This window comes from Sebastes fasciatus, chromosome 9 (assembly GCF_043250625.1).
Source record: "Sebastes fasciatus isolate fSebFas1 chromosome 9, fSebFas1.pri, whole genome shotgun sequence".
NCBI classification, from domain to species: Eukaryota; Metazoa; Chordata; class Actinopteri; order Perciformes; family Sebastidae; genus Sebastes; species Sebastes fasciatus.
In genome coordinates this window covers 8,726,378-8,749,819 of record NC_133803.1, presented here as the reverse complement: position 1 = coordinate 8,749,819, position 23,442 = coordinate 8,726,378, and the positions used below count along the sequence as shown (strand labels likewise).

General features: G+C 41.6%; 1 protein-coding gene across 1 annotated transcript in view; it reads right to left on the bottom strand.

Annotated features, from left to right (window-relative positions):
* Window positions 1–23,442, bottom strand: part of loxl4 (lysyl oxidase-like 4) — a 32,781-nt gene continuing 9,339 nt past the window's right edge. The window contains exons 5-15 of the mRNA XM_074645836.1: window positions 18,032–18,070; window positions 16,960–17,173; window positions 16,690–16,867; window positions 10,946–11,100; window positions 10,699–10,866; window positions 10,114–10,279; window positions 8,904–9,147; window positions 7,737–7,852; window positions 7,273–7,409; window positions 3,848–3,959; window positions 1–2,698 (exon numbers count right to left, since the gene is read on the bottom strand). Of these exons, the coding sequence (XP_074501937.1) occupies window positions 2,628–2,698; window positions 3,848–3,959; window positions 7,273–7,409; window positions 7,737–7,852; window positions 8,904–9,147; window positions 10,114–10,279; window positions 10,699–10,866; window positions 10,946–11,100; window positions 16,690–16,867; window positions 16,960–17,173; window positions 18,032–18,070 (1,600 nt within the window). The 3' untranslated portion in view covers window positions 1–2,627. The remainder of the gene's footprint in view (window positions 2,699–3,847; window positions 3,960–7,272; window positions 7,410–7,736; window positions 7,853–8,903; window positions 9,148–10,113; window positions 10,280–10,698; window positions 10,867–10,945; window positions 11,101–16,689; window positions 16,868–16,959; window positions 17,174–18,031; window positions 18,071–23,442) is intronic.

Sequence of the window (23,442 nt, the reverse complement as noted above, 5' to 3'; positions counted from 1 at the left end):
TTAGTATGTGATGAAGTTTTATTGATTCACAGTAATGATGAATGAATGGATTGTGTCTTTAACTGAAATTTGCTTCCGACTCAGCCAGTGTCATCCTAACGTTTCTCCACAAACACGTGGGCACAGATTACTTTTTGTAAGAGTGTATACATCACAGCAACCTAGATCACATCACATGAAACATTATTTTTTTTCTCTTTAGATGAGGTTAAAGTCCCTGAGAGCACAGCTTTCTAAGAATAGGATTGTAGATAAGCACCATGTAGCTCACACTCTCAGCTTTAAAGACAAAATAAAAGCATACTAACTGGCCATGGAAAACAGTGTCCCCGTGCTACGCCTATAGCATGAGCACAATACAGTAATATGATGAGAGTGGTGAATATGAACCAACTTAAGATATGGAATGGCATATAATTTTAAATAACACACAGAACAGACCATAGTATGTCGATAGCAACTGTACACAAGCACAAAACAATAGAAAAGCACATCGGTTTTAGACTTTCAGGTCTATCTGCTAACATCTCCAACAGTTTTTAGTAATAGGGCTGGCTGTGTTTGGCCAGGTGTGCATGATTATAAAAGGTTATTCTAAAAAGCTACCAATTCTTTCTAAGCCTGAGTCAGACTCATGAAGGCCCAGTGAGGAGGAAGACAATGTGCTAAAGTAATTTAGTCTGTCTTTATGGGTCTGTGACTTGTCCTTTCCACAGTGTGTCCTGGAAACTGGCCATTAGAAAACCATCTTTAACAGGTTTAAACCACTAAGACATTAAGCCAAACACATTAACGGGGTAAAACAACATGATTAACACGAGTTCCAAGTCGTAAAGAAAATTGAGCTGCATCATTGTTTGGAGTGGAGCTAAAACGTTAGCAGAGAAAGCATAGAGAGTATACAGTATATTGTAGCAGGCCCAGCTTTAGTCAAAGTAAGGCCACTGTTTACTGTGCTGAAGCGTGAATTGAGGAGTTTATTTTTTCTCCCAGACAAACATGTTGTTCTCGTTGGGGAGCTGAAAATGCCAGCTTGTGGTCTCTGTATGACTGCCTACAAAAAAGCAGCTCTGGTAGTTAAAAAAAGTGTCTGTCTGCATAAGTCTTTCTCCAAACTTCATCCTCGTCTCTCTCTTTCTGTTTTACCTTCTCAGTCTTTCTTTCAATCACCGTCTCCCTCACTAAATCTCTCAGATACTCTGAATCTTTCTTGTAGTTTGTGAAATCCTTCAGATTCTCGCTCTGTCTGGGATCCCTTAAGTAACTATTCCATAGTGTTTCTTTATAAAGCATATGCTATAGCCTCTAACCTTAACCGTAACCTTATGTCTAACCCAAACAGACGTAATTAAAAGGTTTTTTTATATGCTCTCAAAACCCAGCCTGCCACAATACTGTGGTTTCGTCAGGCCGGTTTTCCCTCCCGTCAGAGAGGCTGGGAGAGAAAAGCCGTACAGTTACAGTTGTTTTAATAACTAAAATAAAATAAATCAACAATTATTCATCTGCATCATGGGAACATTATAATACCGTGTCCCATATGAAATCCTTTTTTCCTCTCTGGTTAATTACGTCAGAAAAACAAAAAAATATATTAAGTATTGTTAATTGAACGCTAGCTAACAAACTCTTTACTGAGCATGCTGTGTATGAGTGAAATCCATGAATAAATAAAGTTACAGCATAAATAATACATTGTATATGAGAACAAAACATAAACCTTATATTTCACTTTCTGAAAAATTAAGTGTTTTTTAGATAAAGACCCTAAGAAGTCAATTTGGTGGCTAATTAAAAAAAAAGTATGGGGGCAAAACTAGAATACTGATGTTTAAAAGATAAAGTGCTTTGTTCCATAAAAATCATTTGACTTCTTCTTACCTAATCTAGATGAGAAGCAAAATGACTACACTTTTATAAAACAATGATTTTGTTAAAACCAAAGCAATGATAAAATGCCTAATTAACTGTGAAAGAAAACTACCCAAAATGCATTGTACAACACTGTTCACCTGAAACGTAATATAACGACATACAGTATTGCTAAAGAGCACCGATATTGAAGTTACATAATTCATTATGTAAAGAATTTGGGTAAAATAATGCCAACAGAGCAAATTATAGTACTTTTGCTACACGTGCATTAAATCAGCCTTTTGAAACAGAAATTATAAAAAAAAAAAAAAAAAATCTCATTTTCATATTCCCTAGATCGGGAATGAGGTTTCCCAACAGCATCTCTTTGTGACAGATTAGTTATAGCGACATTAAGGTCTTTCATGCGTATACGTTTTGAATAACCAACTTAAGTTACTAGTCGTCCACATTCACAAACATCTGTATAGTTTGAATTCTTACTGAACTAGAGTAAAAAAACATGTTGAGCCGTCCGGCACCTGTTCCCCTCTTGTTGTCAATGGAGTCTCTGTAATGGTCGCTGCTGTGATATGATGCGCTTATGAATATTTTATCCACATCTGCCAAGGAGATGAACAGGCGCCATTTTTTGTGTGTTGTCTGTTATTGTGGGTCCTGAGGTCCCAAGGGCCGGGGGCCATCGACCTCAGCCCACCCTGAGTAGTCTCTGGGCCCCACTGGAAGGCCTTCACGCTGGGCCCCGGGATGGGCTACACAAAGTTGTTGGTGATTTGCCTCTGGTGCTCAAACAGGTCCTCAATCTCTGCACTGTATGCATCACCTTTAAGGGACAAAAATAACATAACTCAGTGACAGAGGAACCGAGAAGTTAAAGGCAGGGTTGGCAAAGATTCTGGAAAGTTTTTTGTCATATTAGTTGAAATTCTCTTTACATCCGGACAGCAATCAATAAATCAAATGCTCTGACAAAAAAAAAAGAGAAAAATCTGGTATCTGTGGCTGTCGCAGGACTGTAATAAACCCGTCCAATCATTTCATTCGAGCCGAACCTACCTGTGTGCACTCTGTCCGTGCGCTCATTGCGGGTCACCAGAGTCTTCCACAAGCTGCAAGCTTGACAACTGTGAGTACTAACAATAGCCATGTTCGCTGTTCATGTTCATAATGATCATTTTGGGGGCTTTGGAGGGAGGCCTGAAGGGACGGGCTGTCAGTGTTGCAGACGGTTATGGCTAGAAAGGATCCGTCTTGTGTAAAACTCTCGCGAGAGTTTGTATGTGTTCACGAGAGTTCGTGTTCATGTATTTACGTTCTGCATGCATCCTGTATCTGTACACTTGTAGGAAGGTTGCATTTGCAATTCTGTGTGATATTTTTACACGCTAATTTGAATGCAGTGTGTAATTTCTTCTAGATTAAGGGTCAAGTAATGTAATGAAGTCATGAATCAAGTTCACGGTTATGGTTCTTTTTTTATTATCTCCAGCAGCGTGGTGTAAGTACTGGTGGAGTAGCGAGGCACAGCGCAGCTCCTGGCCGGGAGGAGGAGCCGCTGCTGCTGCCGGGCGCCGAGCTCTCCACCTCCCGTTGAAGTGAGCTAAAGGATTTTCTAGTGAACCTTCATGATTTCGTCTATTTACAACATTAACACATCAGTCTTCTCTTCCCTGCAAAGGCCATCCGATCCCTTCCGAGTTGTTTTCCCCAAGTCGCTCCGATTACAACGACAATGTGCCCCCTTATTTACACAAGACGGATCCTTTCTAGCCTTAACCGTTGCAGACTTGGAGACTTTCTCGCTAGATTTAGTGACTTTTTGAGCTAGTGCTACTTTCATTGGAAAAGAGGCTGGGTTTTTCAGTTGGATAATTTTTTGAAATCTAGTGTACTCATACTAGTTTCTCCTCAAGATCACAGACCCTGCCTTTGAGATGAAGTGAGAAAGAGGAAAAGGCTTTTCCGTCCTCACCTGCATGACATCCATACATATAAGCTCTGTGGCCATCATATTTGCACCGGCATCTCATGACGTTGTTCATAAAGTCAGACTCAGCCATGTCCATTGAGGGGTTGATTTCCACCTGCAAAACAACACAATACATACACAACATCTGTTAACAATGAGCACTGATTTAATGTTATGACTCGCAGCTGCATACTTCATCATTGAGACAAACATTTATTAGTAAAACAGAGAGAATTTATCACATTGTTGTCCTCAATTTCATCTAATAACGTATCTTCAGCTGGCCGGGCACATGGTCCAACAAGGGATATAAGCCTCCTCTCGCTACACACTGAGAAAGCCATTTGAAATAAAGAGCAGTTGGATGTAAAATTGTTAGAGGGCCTGTTATTAAACAGCACTCGTGGCTGGTATTGTTTTTATAGTCAATCCCTTTCTCATCTATAAAAAGCGGGATGACTTTTCCATACACTATTCCTATTTGGAAAGATAAATACACTACTTTCTCATGGACTTGAACGATGTTCACTTGGTAGCGTACAGCAGAGCATATGGACTGAATAACGTGTGGCGGTGGGTGAAACACTTGCTTTTACCATGTGTTATGCAAAGCACGAAACACACTGGTAGATCTTTAAGGAAAGCTCGTCGTAAAACACTTATAAAACGTGTAACAAAGACACTTCTGCCCACAAAAAACATGACAACGAGCTGCATAAGATGTTATGCAACTTAACAGGCGAATTTGGTGGAATGCGGTTGCTCCTCACACCAACATAGGTATGCAATAATAAGGACTGAATTAGCCTGAAATTGAAGTGTGTTGCAATAAGAGTAGTTATGCATAAGCATGTTTATATGTCTGAAATACTGTGCGTGCTGCCATACACCGTACTAATAGTCTGTCATTTGCACAGCAGCTCCATAACTGCTGATACAACCATTCTCTTAATCTGGTCTGGTGATAATACTGAGAAGCCATTTACTCTAATAGCTGCTCTGTAAACTGCTACACCCACTTTAAGTACATGTTACAAACAGCTACAGGGAGGCAAACTACACTAAAAAAAGGCTGAAAACTTTAAAAAACTTAGTGAATGCACAAAAGCTGTCTCATAATTTTTCAAGGTAAATTACAGTGTTTGGACCTGAGTGTACGAGGCTTTCTGGAGAGGGCAGAATGTGTTGCTCAGTGAGAAAGTGGCAATAAAAATAAAAACAGGGCAGGAGGAATTCCTTGGTGGCAAATTAGCCGTTCCTAATGGAAGGGGGTCGGAGGGTGGGGGGGGACTAGCTGCTGTTTGACTAAAGGGAGGCAATGGTTAATTTGGTTTAATTGGTGTGTTTCATTAGCAGTGGGTGGTTCAAGGGTAGGCCTGCTGCATCTTTCTGTAAAGGCAGGCATCAACTACACTTTACTAGATAAATGAAAGAACACAGTAGAGAGGAGGAGCTGCTGTAAAAGATATTTGTTCCAACTGTGCAGCCTTGGTGGTGAAAATAACTAACTCCCTGCTTGGCTCACTTTGTGTTTTTTCTCTTTTTTTTCTCTCTTGTTCTTCTCAGTTAAATTTGGTTATGTGCCCTTTGTGCCTTTTTTCCTCAAATGACCCTGACCTTTTCACCTTCAGTAGTTCTTCCAGTTTCTTCCTCCCATTTATCTCAACTCCATTTCTGTGCTCTATCATTCAATCCTTCTTTCCGCCTCCACATTGTGCTGCAGCGATGTACGACTTTATAATTACAACCCCGCTCGACATGCTTAAAATACATCCATTCAGCACATGCGTTTCTATGTATGTATGTCGAGTCTAGTGAATTAAATAAAATCCATCTTCAATAGAGAGCAGAGGAGTGTAATTACAAAGATTGAGAGTGACCTCTCAGACAAACTGGGTGACGGCGGTAATTATCAGACAGCGAGTTACGCTGTAACCAGTCTGCCACAGCTGGGAGGTAATTGGCAGCATGAGATCTGAGGAGCGCTGCGTACATGGTGGGATCAGTAGTCTGAACTGGGAATGGACGATAATGGGAGATGGAGTCCTTGATGTGTTTAAGTGTAGTAGCCACAATGACTCGAGTGATTGACCTGGGTCAAAGTAATGACAGACGGAGGAATGGTTGAGGTGATGACTGTGATGAGGGAGGTCGAGAGGTTTAACTGAAATAGACGGAAACCCCAACCAATCTTAAGGAAGTCCGCCTTAAGATCCTGTGAACCTCTTTCTCATTAATTACATCTTTGGCCTTTAAGGGATAGTTAAACATTTGGGAAATATGTTACATATCAATCGTATATTTGATTTATCGAGAGTTAAATGAGAAGATTGATACCACTCTCATACCTGTACGCTAAATACAGTATAAAGATACAGCCAGCAGCCAGTTAGCTTAGAGTAGCTTAGCAGAAAGACTGGAAACAAGGGGAAACAGTTAGCCTAGCTCTGTCTAAAGGACACAAAATCCACCTACTAGCACCTCTAATGCTATATGTTCACACTACAAGCAACATATTAACAGGCTACAAGTCATTTTCAAAGGAAGCCGGTGACGTGAAGCTACAAACTGATGCCCGACACTTGTCGCTGTGTGACAAAGTTGAGCTGGTCTCAACTTTTTCGGTCGTGTCTAGGAGGTAATCGCAAGTTGCAAAAACTCGCAAACACTCTCCCTAGACTCATTGGCCGACGACCTATCCTTACCTTAACCATTCAAGGTCTATTCTTAACCTTAACCATCTCGCGAGATTTCACAATTTGCGTATAACCTTCTAGACACGACCACTTTTTTCAGCACTCCAATGATGCGGCGAAGCATCAACCAATCATATGTTTTTGTTTCACCCCGTTCCGTTAAAAAAAATGCTATTAGCCAGTTCCTAATGCTATTTAACGGCATTACTTCGTCAACTAGCGCTTGAGCAACACTTCAACGGCGACTCGGCAACAATGTAGTTGGCCACAATTGTCCGTCTTGTTGCTTATGTCGCTCGTAGTGTGAACATAGCATTGAGTTCACTAATTAGCATATTATGTCTTGTTTGTTTAATCCGTACAAAAACATAAGTGTAAAGACGTCACAAAGACGTGGTTTTACGTGGGGTTATGTGTTGAACTATTGGTGCCTTCAAATGGGGTCGTGTTTACCGTCTTCATAAGAAGAGTCCATATGAACCTTGTTTCTGAAAGCTCCGAGTTGTGACGTGTTTGTTGACGTTGTCAGAAATGGCGGAGGCCGTGGAAGTTAATTTTTTCGTACATAATAAGTGAATATATTGTAATTTTAGTCGTACATTGTTTTTCTTCGTAATTTTATAATATGTCTGAGGAAAATGTTGATATTCCCAACAGCCTATTCCTTTAATACTTTGTAATGGGCCCAAACTGTAAAAGGGGAAAAGGGAGAAATATGAAATGACTTCTGACCTGGAAGATGTAGTCTCCTGGCCGTACATCTGTCATGTCGATCCACTGACAGTCGATATCGTGGCGATATGTATCCCAACAGCCCACAGAGATACCCTGATCACCCATGTTATAGCAGGAGAACCGCTTCTGGTGTCCTAACACACATACACACACACACGCCAATGACATTATCAATCACAACATCAAAGCTCATTTAATGCTTGGCACTCCCTGTTATTTCTAAGAGCCTTTCGCTTCCTGAATTGTATCAGACTACATATGAACTCTGCTTTTTCGTATGAGCTATTTCATCCATGATATAACAAGTAAATGGAGAGTGAACAAACAACAACAGCAGTGATCTAACACATTAACCACAAAGTAAAAGTCTAAATGGCTGTAGCTGAAATATGGATATTAATTTCCTGTCACTAATGGGAAAGAGTATTTTACTGGGGCTCATGAATAGTGGTGAACATTACCGTCGGGGCAATACGTGTCCTCCAGACAGAAACTGGCCTTGTGTCCCTCTGCAACCCTCGTGCCATTCAGAGTCAGCAGGTCGTAATGTGTGAACACCTCGATACTGTGGTAGTGCCTGGAACGACAGGAGGGAAAGTCCAGGTGAGAGTGTGTGTGTGTGTGTGTGTGTGTGTGTGTGTGTGTGTGTGTGTGTGTGTGTCTAACTGAACACTGGCTCCCTATGGCTTGTAGCCCAGTGACCTCACTGCTTGAACATGAGCGTGGGTGTCACCGTAACACCTCTCACAGAAGCTTGTTTTAGCGCCGGCTTGGTTGAGCTGTTTACTCGTTCGGAGTGAATGGACGGCTTTGAAACAAGCGTCCATATTTCTGATGTGTTGTCGTAACAAGCTGAAACAGACCTGACCGTGAGTGGGCTACCCTGTCCTTTGTATTACACCCGACCTGTGGTAACTGGATTGGTTCAGCCGTCATTTCCGCAGACACGTGCTGCGGGGCGGCTAATGAATCTGGAGAGATGACAACACCGGTTCAGGCCACCCGTAACTTACTGGGACACATGTCACACAGCCAATACTGTGGGCTTCAAATGGCTCCTTCTTCTTTCATGACGACAGGCCTGAAAGTGCTCTCGTCATCTGACAAGAAACTAACTTACTGAGTGGAGCAAACTGAGAGGTAGAGTGGAATTTGTTAAGAGTAGACCCGAGGACAATGTTTCATCTATTTACAACTAACGGACAAAATGCTGCTGAGGCCTTGACGGACAAAGGCTCTTGTGTATTAATGCCCGTATTGCATGCTACCTGCAGCCCCCTCGTCAAACCACATGTGCACAGAGATCCCACTTCAGCATGTTTTCTTTCCTGGTAGCAATTGAATGCAATTAAATTAAATATAACTCAAATTACTCAACACGGAGGGAGCTGTGTCATTAATGTACGTAAAAGCAATTTTGTACGAGGAGCAGGTGTTTATCAGAATATTTTTGACAGCCTCTAAAAACCACAGCTCACCTCTAGCCAGGACACTCTAAACCACAGTTTTCCCAGAAGACACTTAGAACAACCACAAGGGCAACCACAACATCCCACATATAGTAAGTATTTAAACAGGTTTTTCCATTGCAACAGCCCTAAGCAATGTAACACCTCCGTAAACTCTACCTGTGACACTGGTGCCACGTCCAGCTCTCTCTCGTTGCTTTGGGTCTGAAATCGGACCGACCCATGTTCATGATGCGGGAGGAGAAGCGGAGCAGGCGTCGGTGTCCGTAAGGCCAGTTCATCCTGGCAGCAGACGAGGACAGACAGTTCTCCTCGTTGGCACAGCTCAGCAGGTGGAGGGGTCGGTCCTCCAGGTAGGCCGTCTCCTGGACCAGCTGGGAGTCCAGAACGAGGTCAGGCGCCGCTGAAGCAGGTCAGACGTGAGAGGTTATGTTAGGATCACGGCTGTCAATTGATTAATCACATGATTGTCTATAGTTAATTGCGATTAATTGCTGTTCGAAATGTATCTTAAAGGGAGATTTCTCAAGTATTGAAAACTCTTATCAACATGGGAGTGGATAAATATGCTTGCTTTATGCAAATGTATGTATATATTTTTTATTATTATTGGAAATCAATTAACAACACAAAACAATGACAAATATTGTCCAGAAACCCTCACAGGTACTGCATTTAGCATAAAAAAATATGCTCATCATAACATGGCAAACTGCAGCCCAACAGGCAACAACAGCTGTCAGTGTGTCAGTGTGCTGACTTGACTATGACTTGCCCCAAACTGCATGTGATTATTATAAAGAGGGCATGTCTGTAAAGGGGAGACTCGTGGGTACCCATAGAACCCATTTACATTCACATATCACATATCACACATGTCAGAGATGAAGGGTCCTTTGAATCTTTCACTAAAAGCTAGTATGACATGGTTGGTAGCAATGGACTCCTTTGGTTTTCTAGTTTCATGTGATACCAGTATCTTCACTGGCGTTCACTTCACGGTGTTCTATGGTCTGTTATTTCTTTATAGTAGACCGTTGCTATGTATAACAGACCGTTGCTATGGGGGACTCTGGCAGACCGTTTTGTGTAAAATTATTGATTTCTTAAGTAAGTAGCCGTGTAATAAGCGGGATGATGTACAGCTAGCGGGTCATTGTTGTGAAAGAATCCCCTTCAGGGCGATGAGAGACCCCTCAGCTCGGCGTCGGGTTGCAGCATCACCCTGTCGGGGTTTCTTTCACAACAATGACCGGCTCGCTGTACATTATCCCTTACTTACTTTAACTTTGACAGTCCTAGTTAGGAGTCAACCAGATTTGGAACCAGAGGAGAAGACGGGGAGCTGCAGGATGATGGCTCGACTTACTGTCTGAACAGGTGACCCCGGCGGCCTTAGTTCCACCTCCTCGAGGACAGTGGACATGGTTGTTGCGGCGACACTGTTGAATTGAAAGCTCTGTGCCCACACAGTGAGATCCACTGAGAATCACATCGGCTGCATTTGGGTCACTACCAGGCCAGTACCAGGTCTCCTGTCAGAGGAAGGGAGTGGGGGGGTGGGGTCACAGAGAGCTTGTCAGGTTTTCTATCAATGACCAGTATCATAGCTCATTGTCCCACCACAGTGAATACAGGGGCTGTGACTATGGATTGGCCTCCATGTGTTTGTTTGTTCTTTCATCAATAAGTCAGACACTGCTGATGGGATTCTGACAAATTTTGGAGGAATGATACCTCTGAACAATTTAGTCTGACATTTTCAAAATTACCCAAATTAGTTCAGAGATGGGAGTGTTTGTCCATTCAGGACATCAGGCCCATCTTTTTAGATACTGATGATCAGACTTCGACAAAACTTTTTACCCAGATTAAGGGGTGGCACTGATCCAAATGACATGCTTGCTGCCACCTTGTCAGTTATGGATGTAACGAGGGTCAGGGCGGTTGTTACCTGATGAGCACTGGCAGCGAAGCCCAGGCCGAGCTGTCTGCACAACACCATGGCCTCGTTGATGCCCCAGTTCTCACTGCAGACAGAGCCCCAACGCTTACGACCCCCAACATCCATCAACACCTCCACACGGCCTTCTGATGGGACTCTACCACCAACAAGTCGCACCTGAAAATCCGTCAGGGATTAAACGGGTGATGCTTTATCAGTGAAAGCTGTGTGTCTTGTGATAAAGTAGTTTTCATACCAGGTTCTCTGTTCCAGTCTTAGGGACGTTACAGCGTACTGAGGCGTCCTGGCTGTGTTTGAATGTCCACGGTTGGACTTCCTGGTAGTAGCAGTCGAGGATGGAGCGCTCTGAACCCATACACTGGACACTGTTCATATGGATCGGTCCTGTACCTGAAGACGAAGGAGGAAATGAGATAGATTTGAAGACTATGCTGACAAAAAATAAAGCAGGGAAATAGTCAGAAGGGAATGGTCATAAACGAAGGGAGTATTTCTGTTTGGGGCCACCCAACGTAGACACAAAGGCGTGAACCGACTTTATCACGCAAAGGAGCACACACACACATGCAAGGCTCTCTGTATTCCTTTCGCATGAATGTGCTTTCTCTATTTTAGCCTCAAACCAACAATGAAAAGTTCCTATCTGTCGTGACAAAATGCAAGCAGCAGCACCACCAACATCTACTTTAGGGATCTGTCACACCTCATTACCACCATTCTGTTGCTTTGGGCACACAACAACAACAACTAAATTGTGTGTAGTCCACCACCCTGGGTGAGCAAACAAGGCCAAATCTGTGCCAGCCAAATAAAAGACTTTCACTGGTATTCATTTAAAACCAGATAATCTCTAAACAACATAGAAGATAGTGGAAACAAATCTTAAGATTAAGTTTTGTGAAAGCAAACAGCTGCTGCCATAATGACGGCAGCATATGAAAACACAGAGCAAACTATGGCTTCTGTGTTTTCTTAAAACAAAAGGCAAAAACTGCAAACTTGGAAAATGAGGCAGCATTGAAATAAACACAACCGAAACCACAAAAACCGGGGGAATGAGAGGAGAAACCAAGAAAGAAGGGCGAGAAGGAAGATGACTTAAATGGTAGCGACCAGATTGCAGCCTAACCCAATGTGTCTCTGTGTTGGTTTTGGTAGATTGTAGGCCTGCTTCCATACTGGTCACCAATGCGTGGGTTCATACGTATGAGAAAGACACATCTAAACCACTTCCGCTTCTATCTGCATGGTAAAGGCCACAAACTATCCAAACTCCCACAGTTTAAGTTATCAAGACAAACACGTTGGGGCCCAGTTGAGGGATCCTCAAACTGAACAGTGGCTTACTGTATTTAAACCACCTTAGTTTGGGAAATCCACAAAAACCCAAAATAATTTCCAAGAAACCGGCCACACACACACACACACACACACACACACACACACACACACACACACACACGCACGCACACACACACACACACGCAGTCAGGGTGTTTTACTCCCTCATGAACGTATAGCACTCTATATGTATACTTCAGGGGCAAAATTACACAGTAAAAAAAAACAATGTTGGTCAAAAAAGGAAATGGAAACATTGTCCCTATAATTTAACTCCCTGATGGTGATGATAAATGTAATGATGATGGGAGTTAGAGAGTTGGCAGATGGGAGCTTAAAATATTTTCTCCACTTTCATTCTCCTTGACATCAATTTCACGAATGATCAAACTTCACCGTAAAATGCCAAAGATTGACAGACGATACAGCTACATTCAGGCATAATATAAATGTAGTGGCTTAAATTTAGTATTTACAAGGAACAGATTGAGCTTGATTACCATATAATTAGAACTGGCAGATGTCACCGATCATTTGGACAGATTAGAAAATTGACTTTATAGGGGATGGAAACAGGGCAGCATTCTTGTTGAGAATAGCATAAATAGTTGGTTAGTGGTTGCAACAAGGGAAACCCTGTTCTTTTCCTCTCTGAAATTATACTCCGTTTTAGGCACATTAATGTAGTGTGTGTAGTTTTTTCTTTCCATGGAACGTCTCTTTCTGAGCCTCTAACAAAAACTTTCTGTCATCAATCCGATCTGTTTCTTAGCCAAGCGCTAAAATCGTGTAAGTTTGTAAATAGATCCGCCTGCCTGTGGGATTTTAGATGGTAGAAGCCAACTGGCATCCAAATAATGTTTTCCTTTTCCTCTGTCAACAGGATTTCAAAGCTGGTTAGCAAGGTGATAACTTCACTTATCCCAGAGGGGGATACTCTGTGTGTGTGTGTGTGTGTGCCTGCATACCACCTGTATATCACAGGTAAGTTATCTGCAAGCAAGTGTTCTGATAAGTGAGACCACATTCGAAGCCAGAATCTCTGACTGGCAGACTGTCTACCTCTTTCTGCAGCCAAACAGCACAGTCGACCACAACCTTTATCACATTTGATCATCATAAATAATCCAACGCTCTCCTGTGGGGTCTTGCTGCCCCGCTGACTCAAAGATTTGATAGTAGAGAGCTTTTTTTCCTCACGTGGTGACAGAAAGCAAGTGTATTTGAGTGTAATGTAGTGTGATGTGAAGAATGTATTATCAGCCATCTCAAGATGTTGATGCTTTTTGAGATTATTTTAAAGGGGAATGAACTGTATGCACAATTTAAACATTTGCACAAAACTACATTTTAAACAATTCACTCTTTCAGGAAGTCTTTCTCAGTGAGGGTTTGTTCTATCAAAGAGTCTAATTTAGGCCTTTTCCAACGACATATAGCCCTGTGTTTATGTGGGCACATGGAAAATTATATGTCATAGTAAAACAGGCTGCATGTTATAGAAAGGAAGCTGTGAGAGGACGTTGAAGTCCAATCATCCTGCAATGGCAGTGTATATGTAAGTGTAAGATGGAGACAGACAAAAAGGGAGAGTACTGTGCTGTGTGTGTGTGTGTGTGTGTGGGTGGGTGTCTGAGAGAAAAGAGTATGTACCTATATGTATGGGCAGTGTGTTAAAGGGCCATTTTAATCATAAAAGCACAACAACAAACACAAAGCGGTAGGTATCGGGCGCAAAGGCTGTGTGGCCGTGTCCAAGCACACCTGCTGTTTGGGTTCATGTATGTGCACGGGGCAAACGGGCTGGTGAGGGTGAATATAGCTCAGAGGGTGTGGTGATTATTAAATACAATCTCAGCCAGTCATATTGCTGGTCTCAACGCTCTGAAACAGCCGTGCAAATCACAGTTTTTTTTAACAGTTAATTTGTACAATGATGATAGCAGCAAATAATAAATCATTGTTTGGCAAAGCAGTTTATACGATTGCATCAATCCGAGGCTATTTCAGTCATAATTCGACTGTATTTACATGTTGTAAAATGTTTAAAAGTTGTAAAGGGGGGCGCCTGGGTTAGCTCAGTTGGTAGAGCGGGCGTCCATGTATCCTGACCGCGGCGGCCCGGGTTCGAATCCGGCCTGTGGCCCTTTCCGCATCCACTCTCTCTCTCCCCCCTTTCAAGACTCTATCCACTGTCCTCAATAAAAAAAATGGAAAAATGCCCCCAAAAAAATAACTTTAAAAAAAAAAAAAAAGTTGTAAAGGAGGCTGTGACGCGCAGGATCAAAGAGCTACGGTAATTATACCGAGTTATAGACGACCGGTTTGATGTGTGTAGACGTGCGTGATTATTCTGTAGCAGCCTGGTGTCATTTGCATGTAATTTAATCGAGGTAAACACAGAGGATGCTGTGCGTAATGGCAATGCGCTCTGGTACAGCCCTTGTCAAGTTGTTGCAGATTCATCAACCGGTCTGTCTTGATGCCTTCAGATGGCTGCAGGGATTTAATGAACTGAAAGAGAAGCTTTTCATACAGTATAAAGCAATATTCAATACTCATTTTAATTTATAGATAATAGAGTGCTGCAGGGATGATGTATTTTTGTAGGTCAACCAGGAAGTTAGCATCACCCTGGTTCGCTCAACAAAAAGACAATGGGATTTTTCCATTGGGTTTTGGATTATTGCAGAAAATAAGCTCTGTGGCAAACACACGTTCGTGATACTTACATGTTTTGTTCAGCAAGATAATCTCCACAAACGAACACCACTTTATGATTTTTGAAGCATGTAATCCCCAGCAGTAAAAAGCTAACGTTAGGCTATAAACGAACTACACCATGGTCACATGAATACAACGTCACAACCACTAAGCTAAAGGCGGACTGGTGTTCGGTGTGATGACGTTTAGTCGTCTCATTTAGCCACTTGTTAGCAACTGCCTTCTTTAAGACACATTCAAGCTTCAAAATTCACGAGTGGGCTATTTATTGATGTATTTTATATCGTAGAACAGAACTTTAAAATCTCTTCAGCTTGTGTTAACGACAGACCTTATTTCAGGCATCTAACTAAAAACCCTTTCAAAAAATCCATTGACATCCAGACGAGGGAACCGGAAGTGCTAAAATGCTAAGTCATTTCCAGGTTTTAAGACTCATTCCTGCAGCACTCTATTGTAGACACACTGGCGGATGTTCCTGCTTTATCCACATTCAACTTTATTTTTTGATGCCGATTTCAATGCATCTACTGGTTCAACATATTTTCCACAAATCACTAACAACTTGCTTTGCCCACCATTTTGCACCTCTCTTCCCACCTGTGCGCCATTCGCTCTGCACTGGGCACCAAAATACCACACAGAAGGACAAGGCCAATTTCAAGGTCAAGAAAATACCAAACGGTCAAAGTGCTGCCTGCTCCTTAGTTACACCGCCACAAAAACAGGGTGAAAATAGGGTGTGAGTGACTTAATCACCAACTCAGGAAACATGGTGTAGGAAACCTGCATTTCCAGGAGCGAGAGAGGAGTAACATGAGGTAAAAGTAGAGGGCAAACCTGCCATTTGTCAAACCAGAGCCACGTCTTAATGTTATAATTCGGAGACTGATTTTATTACATACGCACAACCACGCAAGACATACGCGCTAGCACTTGCACATACACAAATGGAGCTTCGTGGTTAGATCGGGGGAAACCTATTTTAGGTAGAAAATTGAACGCTTTTTGGCCCCTCCTGACAATTAAACACCTCTGTCTCAGACTGCTGGAACCATGATGAACCTGGCACAACGACTAAAAGCGGTGATTGAAACCAGACGATGAGGGGTGTGAAGCCTGGTGTAATATAAGTATCCTTAGAGGAGCTAACTAAACCAGATTTTAGTCCTGTTAGACTCATCAAAAACGAAAGGTAGCATAAATGACATCATCTACAGAAAACCCAATTTAAGAGGTTAAAAGGTAAAAGGGGCTAATCCAACACATACAAAAATACCCTACGTGTGATCAACTGAACAGCTAAACCAGCAGACTGTGATCCCACATTTCATCTCAATCAGCATGATTAGAGACTACACCCTGGCCTGAGGCATGGGGAAGCCGTTCTCACATCTCGTAAGGGTGGGGACGCCACTGCCGCAGCTGGATAGCGACTGAGTCTGTGCATCGCCGAAGCCGTAAAATTGAAATCGAAGGGAAAAGACCACAGCACTAAGTGAGTGAGTGAAAAGCTTGCTTGAAGCCAGCAAGATTATGTCTGTGGCTTCAGTTACTGAATGCCAACGTAAACCACCATGGATTATAGTATTACATTTTGTGTGTGAGTTTGTGTGTGTGTGTGTGTGTTTGGGCAGCTGGTAGCCCTGGCACAGGACTCATTTAATCACAGCTGGAGATACTGCAATCAACATTTGTAACAGACAGACAGACACACATGCCCATGCATTATCTGATCAGACAGGGCAGACGGGCGCGGCGTCTACAATAAGCAAAAGACTGGAATGCCATGACGTGTGATAAACACATTCAAACATCCAAATTGCAAACTCAAAACAACTAGATTAAATGTGGACTTTTCCAGTCTAAGTTGAAAAAGTCTTTGCTTTGAGCAACATCAGTTCTCCGTCTCACCTTGACCCATAAAGGCTCCTTGCAGGGCATCCTTTGCCGAACCAAAGCCCAGTTCTCTGCACACCACACTAGCTGCAGGTCTTTCCCACATGTGGTCCACGATGGTCCCCCATTTTCCGTCTCGGAGCACCTCCACGCGACCCTCGCCCAACCTGGGGCCGGCCTTCAGACGCACAGGCTATAGAGGGCGGCACAGGGAATATAACTTGCGGTTCATAAACATACTGTATGATTGAGTGCCAGTGTAGTCGTTAACTGTATTAATCTTACCACAATTGGATGGGGGGCCTGGGGTCTTCCTGAGGACATGCGAGCGAACTGAGGTCCAGGCACACACTTGACCACTGCGTGTCTCCCGTTCTTACAAGGTGTGGGACTACGGGGGATGGACAGCTGAGCGTGGCACTCTGCCAGGCCGTTCTCAGTGCCCAGACAGTGAACTTTTTCTACCCAGAATCCCTTCTTCTTTGTCATCATGCTCAATCTAGAAAGAAGAGATCATATATTCTTAAAGCCCCTGGCAACTTGGTTTTAATCCTTAGTATTGCTCAATAGCATGTGATATTCATGACTTAATTTGCAACAATCAAAGCAGAGCTGCAATTAATTAATCGATTAGTTGTCAACTATTAAATTAATCGCCAACTATTTTGATAATCGATTCATGGTTTGAGTAGTTCAAATTCTGTGATTACAGTCTAGTTTTCTCTCAGAACACTTGAATTACAATATGCTGAAAGGTTATTATGGATTTTTTGCCCAATGATGCCAGAAATATTCTGCCTACTGCAGGTTTAAATGTGAATATTTTCTGGTTTCTTTACTCCTCTATGACAGTAAACTGAAAATCTCTGAGTTGTGAAGAAAACAAGACATTTGAGGACGTCATCTTGGACTTTGGGAAACACTGATCAACATTTTTCACAATTTTCTGACATTTTATAGACCAAACAACTAATCCATTAATTGAGAAAATAATCAACAGATTAATCGACAATGAAAATCATTAGTTGCAGCCCTAATCAAAGTTAAAGTTCAGAAAAAACATCCTTAATCATTGTTTATTAAGGGTTTAAAACTCAAAAACTACTAAACTAATCTGCTTTATCAGGACTGTGTGGGTAAGGTCTGATCCGATTGATCTTGCTGGCGATAAATACAAATTTTAATTCAGATGTAGCTAAACTCTGACTGGTGCATGTAGCACCCCATCACTCATAGTAGGAAGCTGATAAAATAGGATTTCAGGGCCTTTAACTGAAGTTCAACCTGTTAAGTCGGCCTCTATCTTTCAGAGTTATGAAATGAGGAAGGTCAAATATAGCTAGGCTCTTTTTATTACCTTGTAGTAGGATCTGCGACCTTGGTATCCCATATTTTCCTGTAAAAGAACCAAAGAACAGATGTTAGTTTTATCAGGTCTGTATATTTGCTGAGGCTACCAGCACACACACGTATCACCCTGTGAGGTGACCTGGGTCACCAATTTCTCATGCAAAGAGGCAGTGACTGTAGGATATACTGTAGCACCTGCTGTTTGTTTTATATGTAACCTGGCCACACAGGAGGGATTTCTGCCACAGCGAGCAGCGGCACAAACACATACACACCCACTTGCTTATTACTAGTCTTAACTGGGGTACTGGGTGATGACTAAAAATAGTTTCAGCTCAGACACTGACCTTATCAAAACGATGAATCATACAGCTCCGTATATATATCCTCTGTATATAAAGCCAGAATGAGCTATGTGTGCGGCTTTGTGGTGAGTGTAAAGTTAGATATGTTGAAGCAGACGACCGGTATAGTTCAAGGAAGAATGCAATGTTCTTGTTATGCAACTTCACTTCCTGTCTCTCTTTGTTGCTTTGTGCTTTTCAGCACATATTTGCATCTGGAATGTGGGCTGCTTACTATTTACTGTGTTTATGTTTAGAGTGCGTGGCCAGTATATCATATGTTTCTGAGTTATACGGCAACAACACCTCCTGTTACCACAGATAAGTGTTCAACTGGAAAGTTTGATCTAAATTACCCACCTTTGCATGAAATGAATTTGACTTGCCATTCTTTGTTGCAATATAACAGAGCTTTGTACATAACTACAGGATGTAAGAACTATAAAAGGGTAACATAAAAAGCACACAAAGGATATTTTGAACTCTGTCGATAACCTCCGAAGCCACACGCAGTCCAAAAAGTCATGGCATTCAACATCAGTGATGTACAACATTTCTGGGAAAACAGGGTTTGACCAAGCACGATATGCAAACAAAAAACCCTGGCAGTGCGCTGCGCGTCCGAGAAAATGCCAGAACCAAATAGAGATTTATGCACCGAGTGCGCTGGCTGTCTCGGGAGAGCGGTGGAGAGGAAAGCCTTCTGTTCTCTTGGCAGACACGCGTAGCAGACATGCCACACAGAAACCATGCCAGGACATCCTCAAAACCGCTGCAAAGTGCATGCACCATCACAGACATTCATATCAATTACACCAGAAACACCACACACGCTACAGCCTGACTGATATTTTAAAGGGCCGTTTATTGGCCAATATTGGTACATCACAGATATTCTGGTGCATACCTCCCTTTGTGTGCGTCAAGCTAGGGCAAACAGTTTTCTTACTGCAGTGAAAATGTTGTTTTTGAAAGGCTAATCCGCAACAAATATGGATCGAAGCACAATATTTTGTTAGATAATTAGGAAACAATTACTATGATTTGTCTTTTTTCGATAAATTTGGACTTTACAACGCTCTCGAGTTATTGGAAATGTTTGGATCACACGAGTCAGAAACAATCCTACGCAGACACCAGTGGAATCTTAATTCTACAAATAGTATATATTAATAACAATATTAGTGTAGTCTGATCTCTATCTGCAACTGTGCAGAAATACTCGGTTTTAACAGAATGAATAGACCTGCAAAAAAAAAGAAGCTGCGCAGCATTCGAATATTGATTTAGAATTTGAATGTCAACGTTATGAATGAAGCTTGAAAGCTTCAAACGATTCGGTACAGCCCTAGTTCATAATGCTTAAGGTAATTTAGAGACTAACATTGTTATATACATTGCAAATGCATTTATGAAGCACATTTATCCAAAATGCTGATCACAGAGGGTCATTCACCCATCCACACTCACACCCCGATGGCAGCTCTGAAGCAAAGCGAGCTGACTATCGAAATTTGGGGTTTTGTCTGTTTACTAAGCTCTAAACACTTACTGTACAACTGGCATTTATCAAAATGAGCTGGGGAGGCGTACTTTCTATTAAAATACCTTGTGCAGCGAAGCACGCACATCTTTTCAAATTTAATCTCTGTAGAAGTGTATATCAGCATGGCATCACAAGTGTGGGAGGCTTAAATGGTTTTAATTCTTTGTGGGTCACAGTAAAAAAAACTTAATATGCCAAAAAAATACGCCAATGCTGGTTTTAGTGGCATTCCCCTTTAAAGAAACAAACACGTCTAAGGATATTTGTATGAAACAGGTAGATAAATATTTGGATTGCTGACATGAACTCTAGACATTCCCGTAAAGGTAAAGCAAAAAATAACCCTTAAAAACAAACTGAGAATGTTGGAATCAAAAGCAGCATTGTCTTTGACATGATGTTATGTAGATGGTTGTGTGAAGTCATGGACTGCTGACTGAACACTTTCCAAAATCACATAACAACCTGTTTCCTGATGCTGTCAGTAGTCAATGGGCCAGAAGAGACCTCTCATTAAAAATATTAGCATTTGGTCAGGAGAAATACTTAAAAAATGTGCGTACTTTCATTTCAGCAATCATTTAGTAAACAGGGGTGTTTTGCAGATTACAGATGCTATTTTTCAACAAGGACTTTTTTCAAGCCCATTTGAAGCACAAATACAACTCTGAGGAGCTTAAAGGTCACATATTATACTCCATTTAAACTAGTTATTATAGGTCTCAGACACCTCCAAACCATGTCTCTGAAGTTTTTTTTCAAAAAAACAATCAGATCATGCATTCCAGCATGTCTCTATAACCTCTGTTTCAGCCCATTTCCAAAAGTGCTGATTTCTGTGTCTGTAGCCTCTGTCTCCTCCCACTCTGCTCTGATTGGTCAGCGTTTTCTGTCAATCAAACGTCCTCAACAACAGCGTCACCCTCCCCCTCCCTCCCGGAGAAGCGCTCTCTCTCTCTCTCTCTAGAGAGAGAGAGACGAGTGGAGAGATAGCAGCTAGAATAAAGTTTATAAACCACTTTAAAGTTTATAAACCAGAAACTTCACCCAGCGCACGTTACCGGAGGAATCTGATCAGAAATCGGCGACACATGATGAACATCTGCGGTCCAGATTCCAGGTTTTCCTGACGGTTTCTCTCAGGTAAATAATACTATTTATATCTCTGTTAGTTAACTCAGTGTTTACCTTATGCATCAACTCTGTAAACCGTAAACATACACTCTGTTTTACGTCTGTCTTTACAGATCCATCTGTGAGAAATGACCGACAGAATCATCCCAGAGGAGAGCAGATAGCTGAGAGCAGATGGCTCTGTTTACATGGAGATACAGAGCTAACCCGGTAGCATGTAGCTAACCCGTTAGCATGTAGCTACATGCTAACGGGTTAGCTACATGCTACCGCTATGACACGGTGTGTAAACACAGCGACCATCAGGGTGGAAAATAGAAGATGTGAAACAGTAGTCAGTTCATTATTTCTGCTAAAAGATAAATGTATGGAAGATCAGAGTAATGGTATATTATTTACAGTAGTAGCTGTCTCTGTGTTACCATGACTACAGACCACCGGAGCTTAGCTTACCATAGTTTACCAGAGCTGAAGACTTTCTCCTGTACCATGTTAACATAACTAACTAACAGGTGAGATGATTACAAATGCTGTGAATAATTAATATTGTCATCTGTCAACTCAAATAAAGTTTGACTGTGAAACAGAAATGTGTTGTGTTGCTTACAAGTCACTATTTACTACCTGTAATCTGCTACATGCATGACATCAAATATATATAATATATAAATATCATCTGTTTAAACAGTGTAATTACATAAAGCCTTTGTGAAAGAACATGTTATATTTAGATGATGGGAGTACATGAAGACGGTTCTGCTGGTTCTTGCAGACTAACTGTAGGAGCTACTTTGCTCAAGTTCGGTTGAGGAGGAGAGACAGTGACGCGCTGTGGGGCGGGGTCAGCTACTGAAGGTTCTCTCTGGTTCGACCAGGAAACCCTTACGTGACTTGCATTGTCTAATGACATCAGGATACAAGGAAAAAAGCGAATTTTTTTTCTGCACCCATTTCCGGACAAACGGAGGAGGAGAAAAAGAGAGAGGATGGTCTTTTATGATACTATGGTGGCCTGTAGACACACTGGGGACAGATATTGATGTTTAAAAGACATGGAAAAGTGCATTTTGTATAATAGGTGACCTTTAAATAATGAACATCTGTAAATGAAATCTCAGCATCTTAAATTGCATTGCTCGTTACCATTCAAAGCTATATCAAACATTTGACTTGAGGCAGACAATTCCCCTTATTTTAAATCGCGCAGGGCTCTAAATAAAGCCGTATGTGTGAGCTGTAAATTGCGACACATTGTATAGAATTTAACACTTATTCTTTACAGTGTCTTGAATTACACTTGTAAAACATCTTAAATGTGTCTGCCATGTGGCTCTGCAGTAACATGCCATCGGTTATAGACAGTGAGGAGCACGCACACACACATTTTCCCATGAGGCAAACATGTCTGTGACTTGTTTGTGACCTCACCACAGACCGATCAGCTAACCAGTTTCCCTCACCAACAGCACTACTACTACTACACACAGGCTATAAATGATACCATCAGGTCTTTCATTTGACTGAGTTACAGCACTGTTTGAATTCATGTTGATCTCTTAAAAGTGCTAAAAAAAAGTCACTTTTTTACTATATAAAATTACATAATTAACAATGAGATCTTCTCTTAGTTATGAACTAATTCTATATAAATACATGTAATTGTAATCGGTAGTATGACAGTGTTTCTCTACATGCTGTGTGCTGGTGCAATGAAGTATTAGTTTGTTTACCACCTCCATAGCATTCATCAGCCTTTCTTAAGAATGCAAACGGTGTTTCCAGCACTTGTTTTGGAGCCAAGAGAACAGAGGCTAATGATAGGGAGTCCCACCCGCCTGTTAAAACACGAGCATTACACCACTTTTCATCACGTTTCATCACCCTCACACTGCTCAGTGGCTTAATTTCTAGGTCTTTTGGTTTTAATGTTAAAAACAAAATCTTTCTTTTTATTTGAAATGCTTGAACATCTGTATTAAAAATTAATCATGTAAAACTCAGGGTGTAAATCAGATTCACATTAATAATGCCGTTTGCATTACAAATACAAACCTTTGATTTTTTTTATGATTGAGTGGAACTGCAGCAGAAAAGGTGCTTGGGAACATTTTATCAGAGTAAAATCTGCTCCTTTTTTGCTTTGAATTTTGCTATTTATTGCTGTGAAATTGGCAAAAACGTTGACCCTTTTATACCCTTATTGATGAGCTTCATATTCTGCTTACTGATTAGGAGGTCACTCAATTTACTATTTGTTGCTGTCCATTGACATATTGGCATATTTTGAAGGGAGGGAAGAACCTCTAAAACATCTGTAGCCCCCGGGCCTCAAGTTATAATACGGCACCTCTGGCTATACTAGGAGTACTAAGAAGGCTAAAATATATAACCATT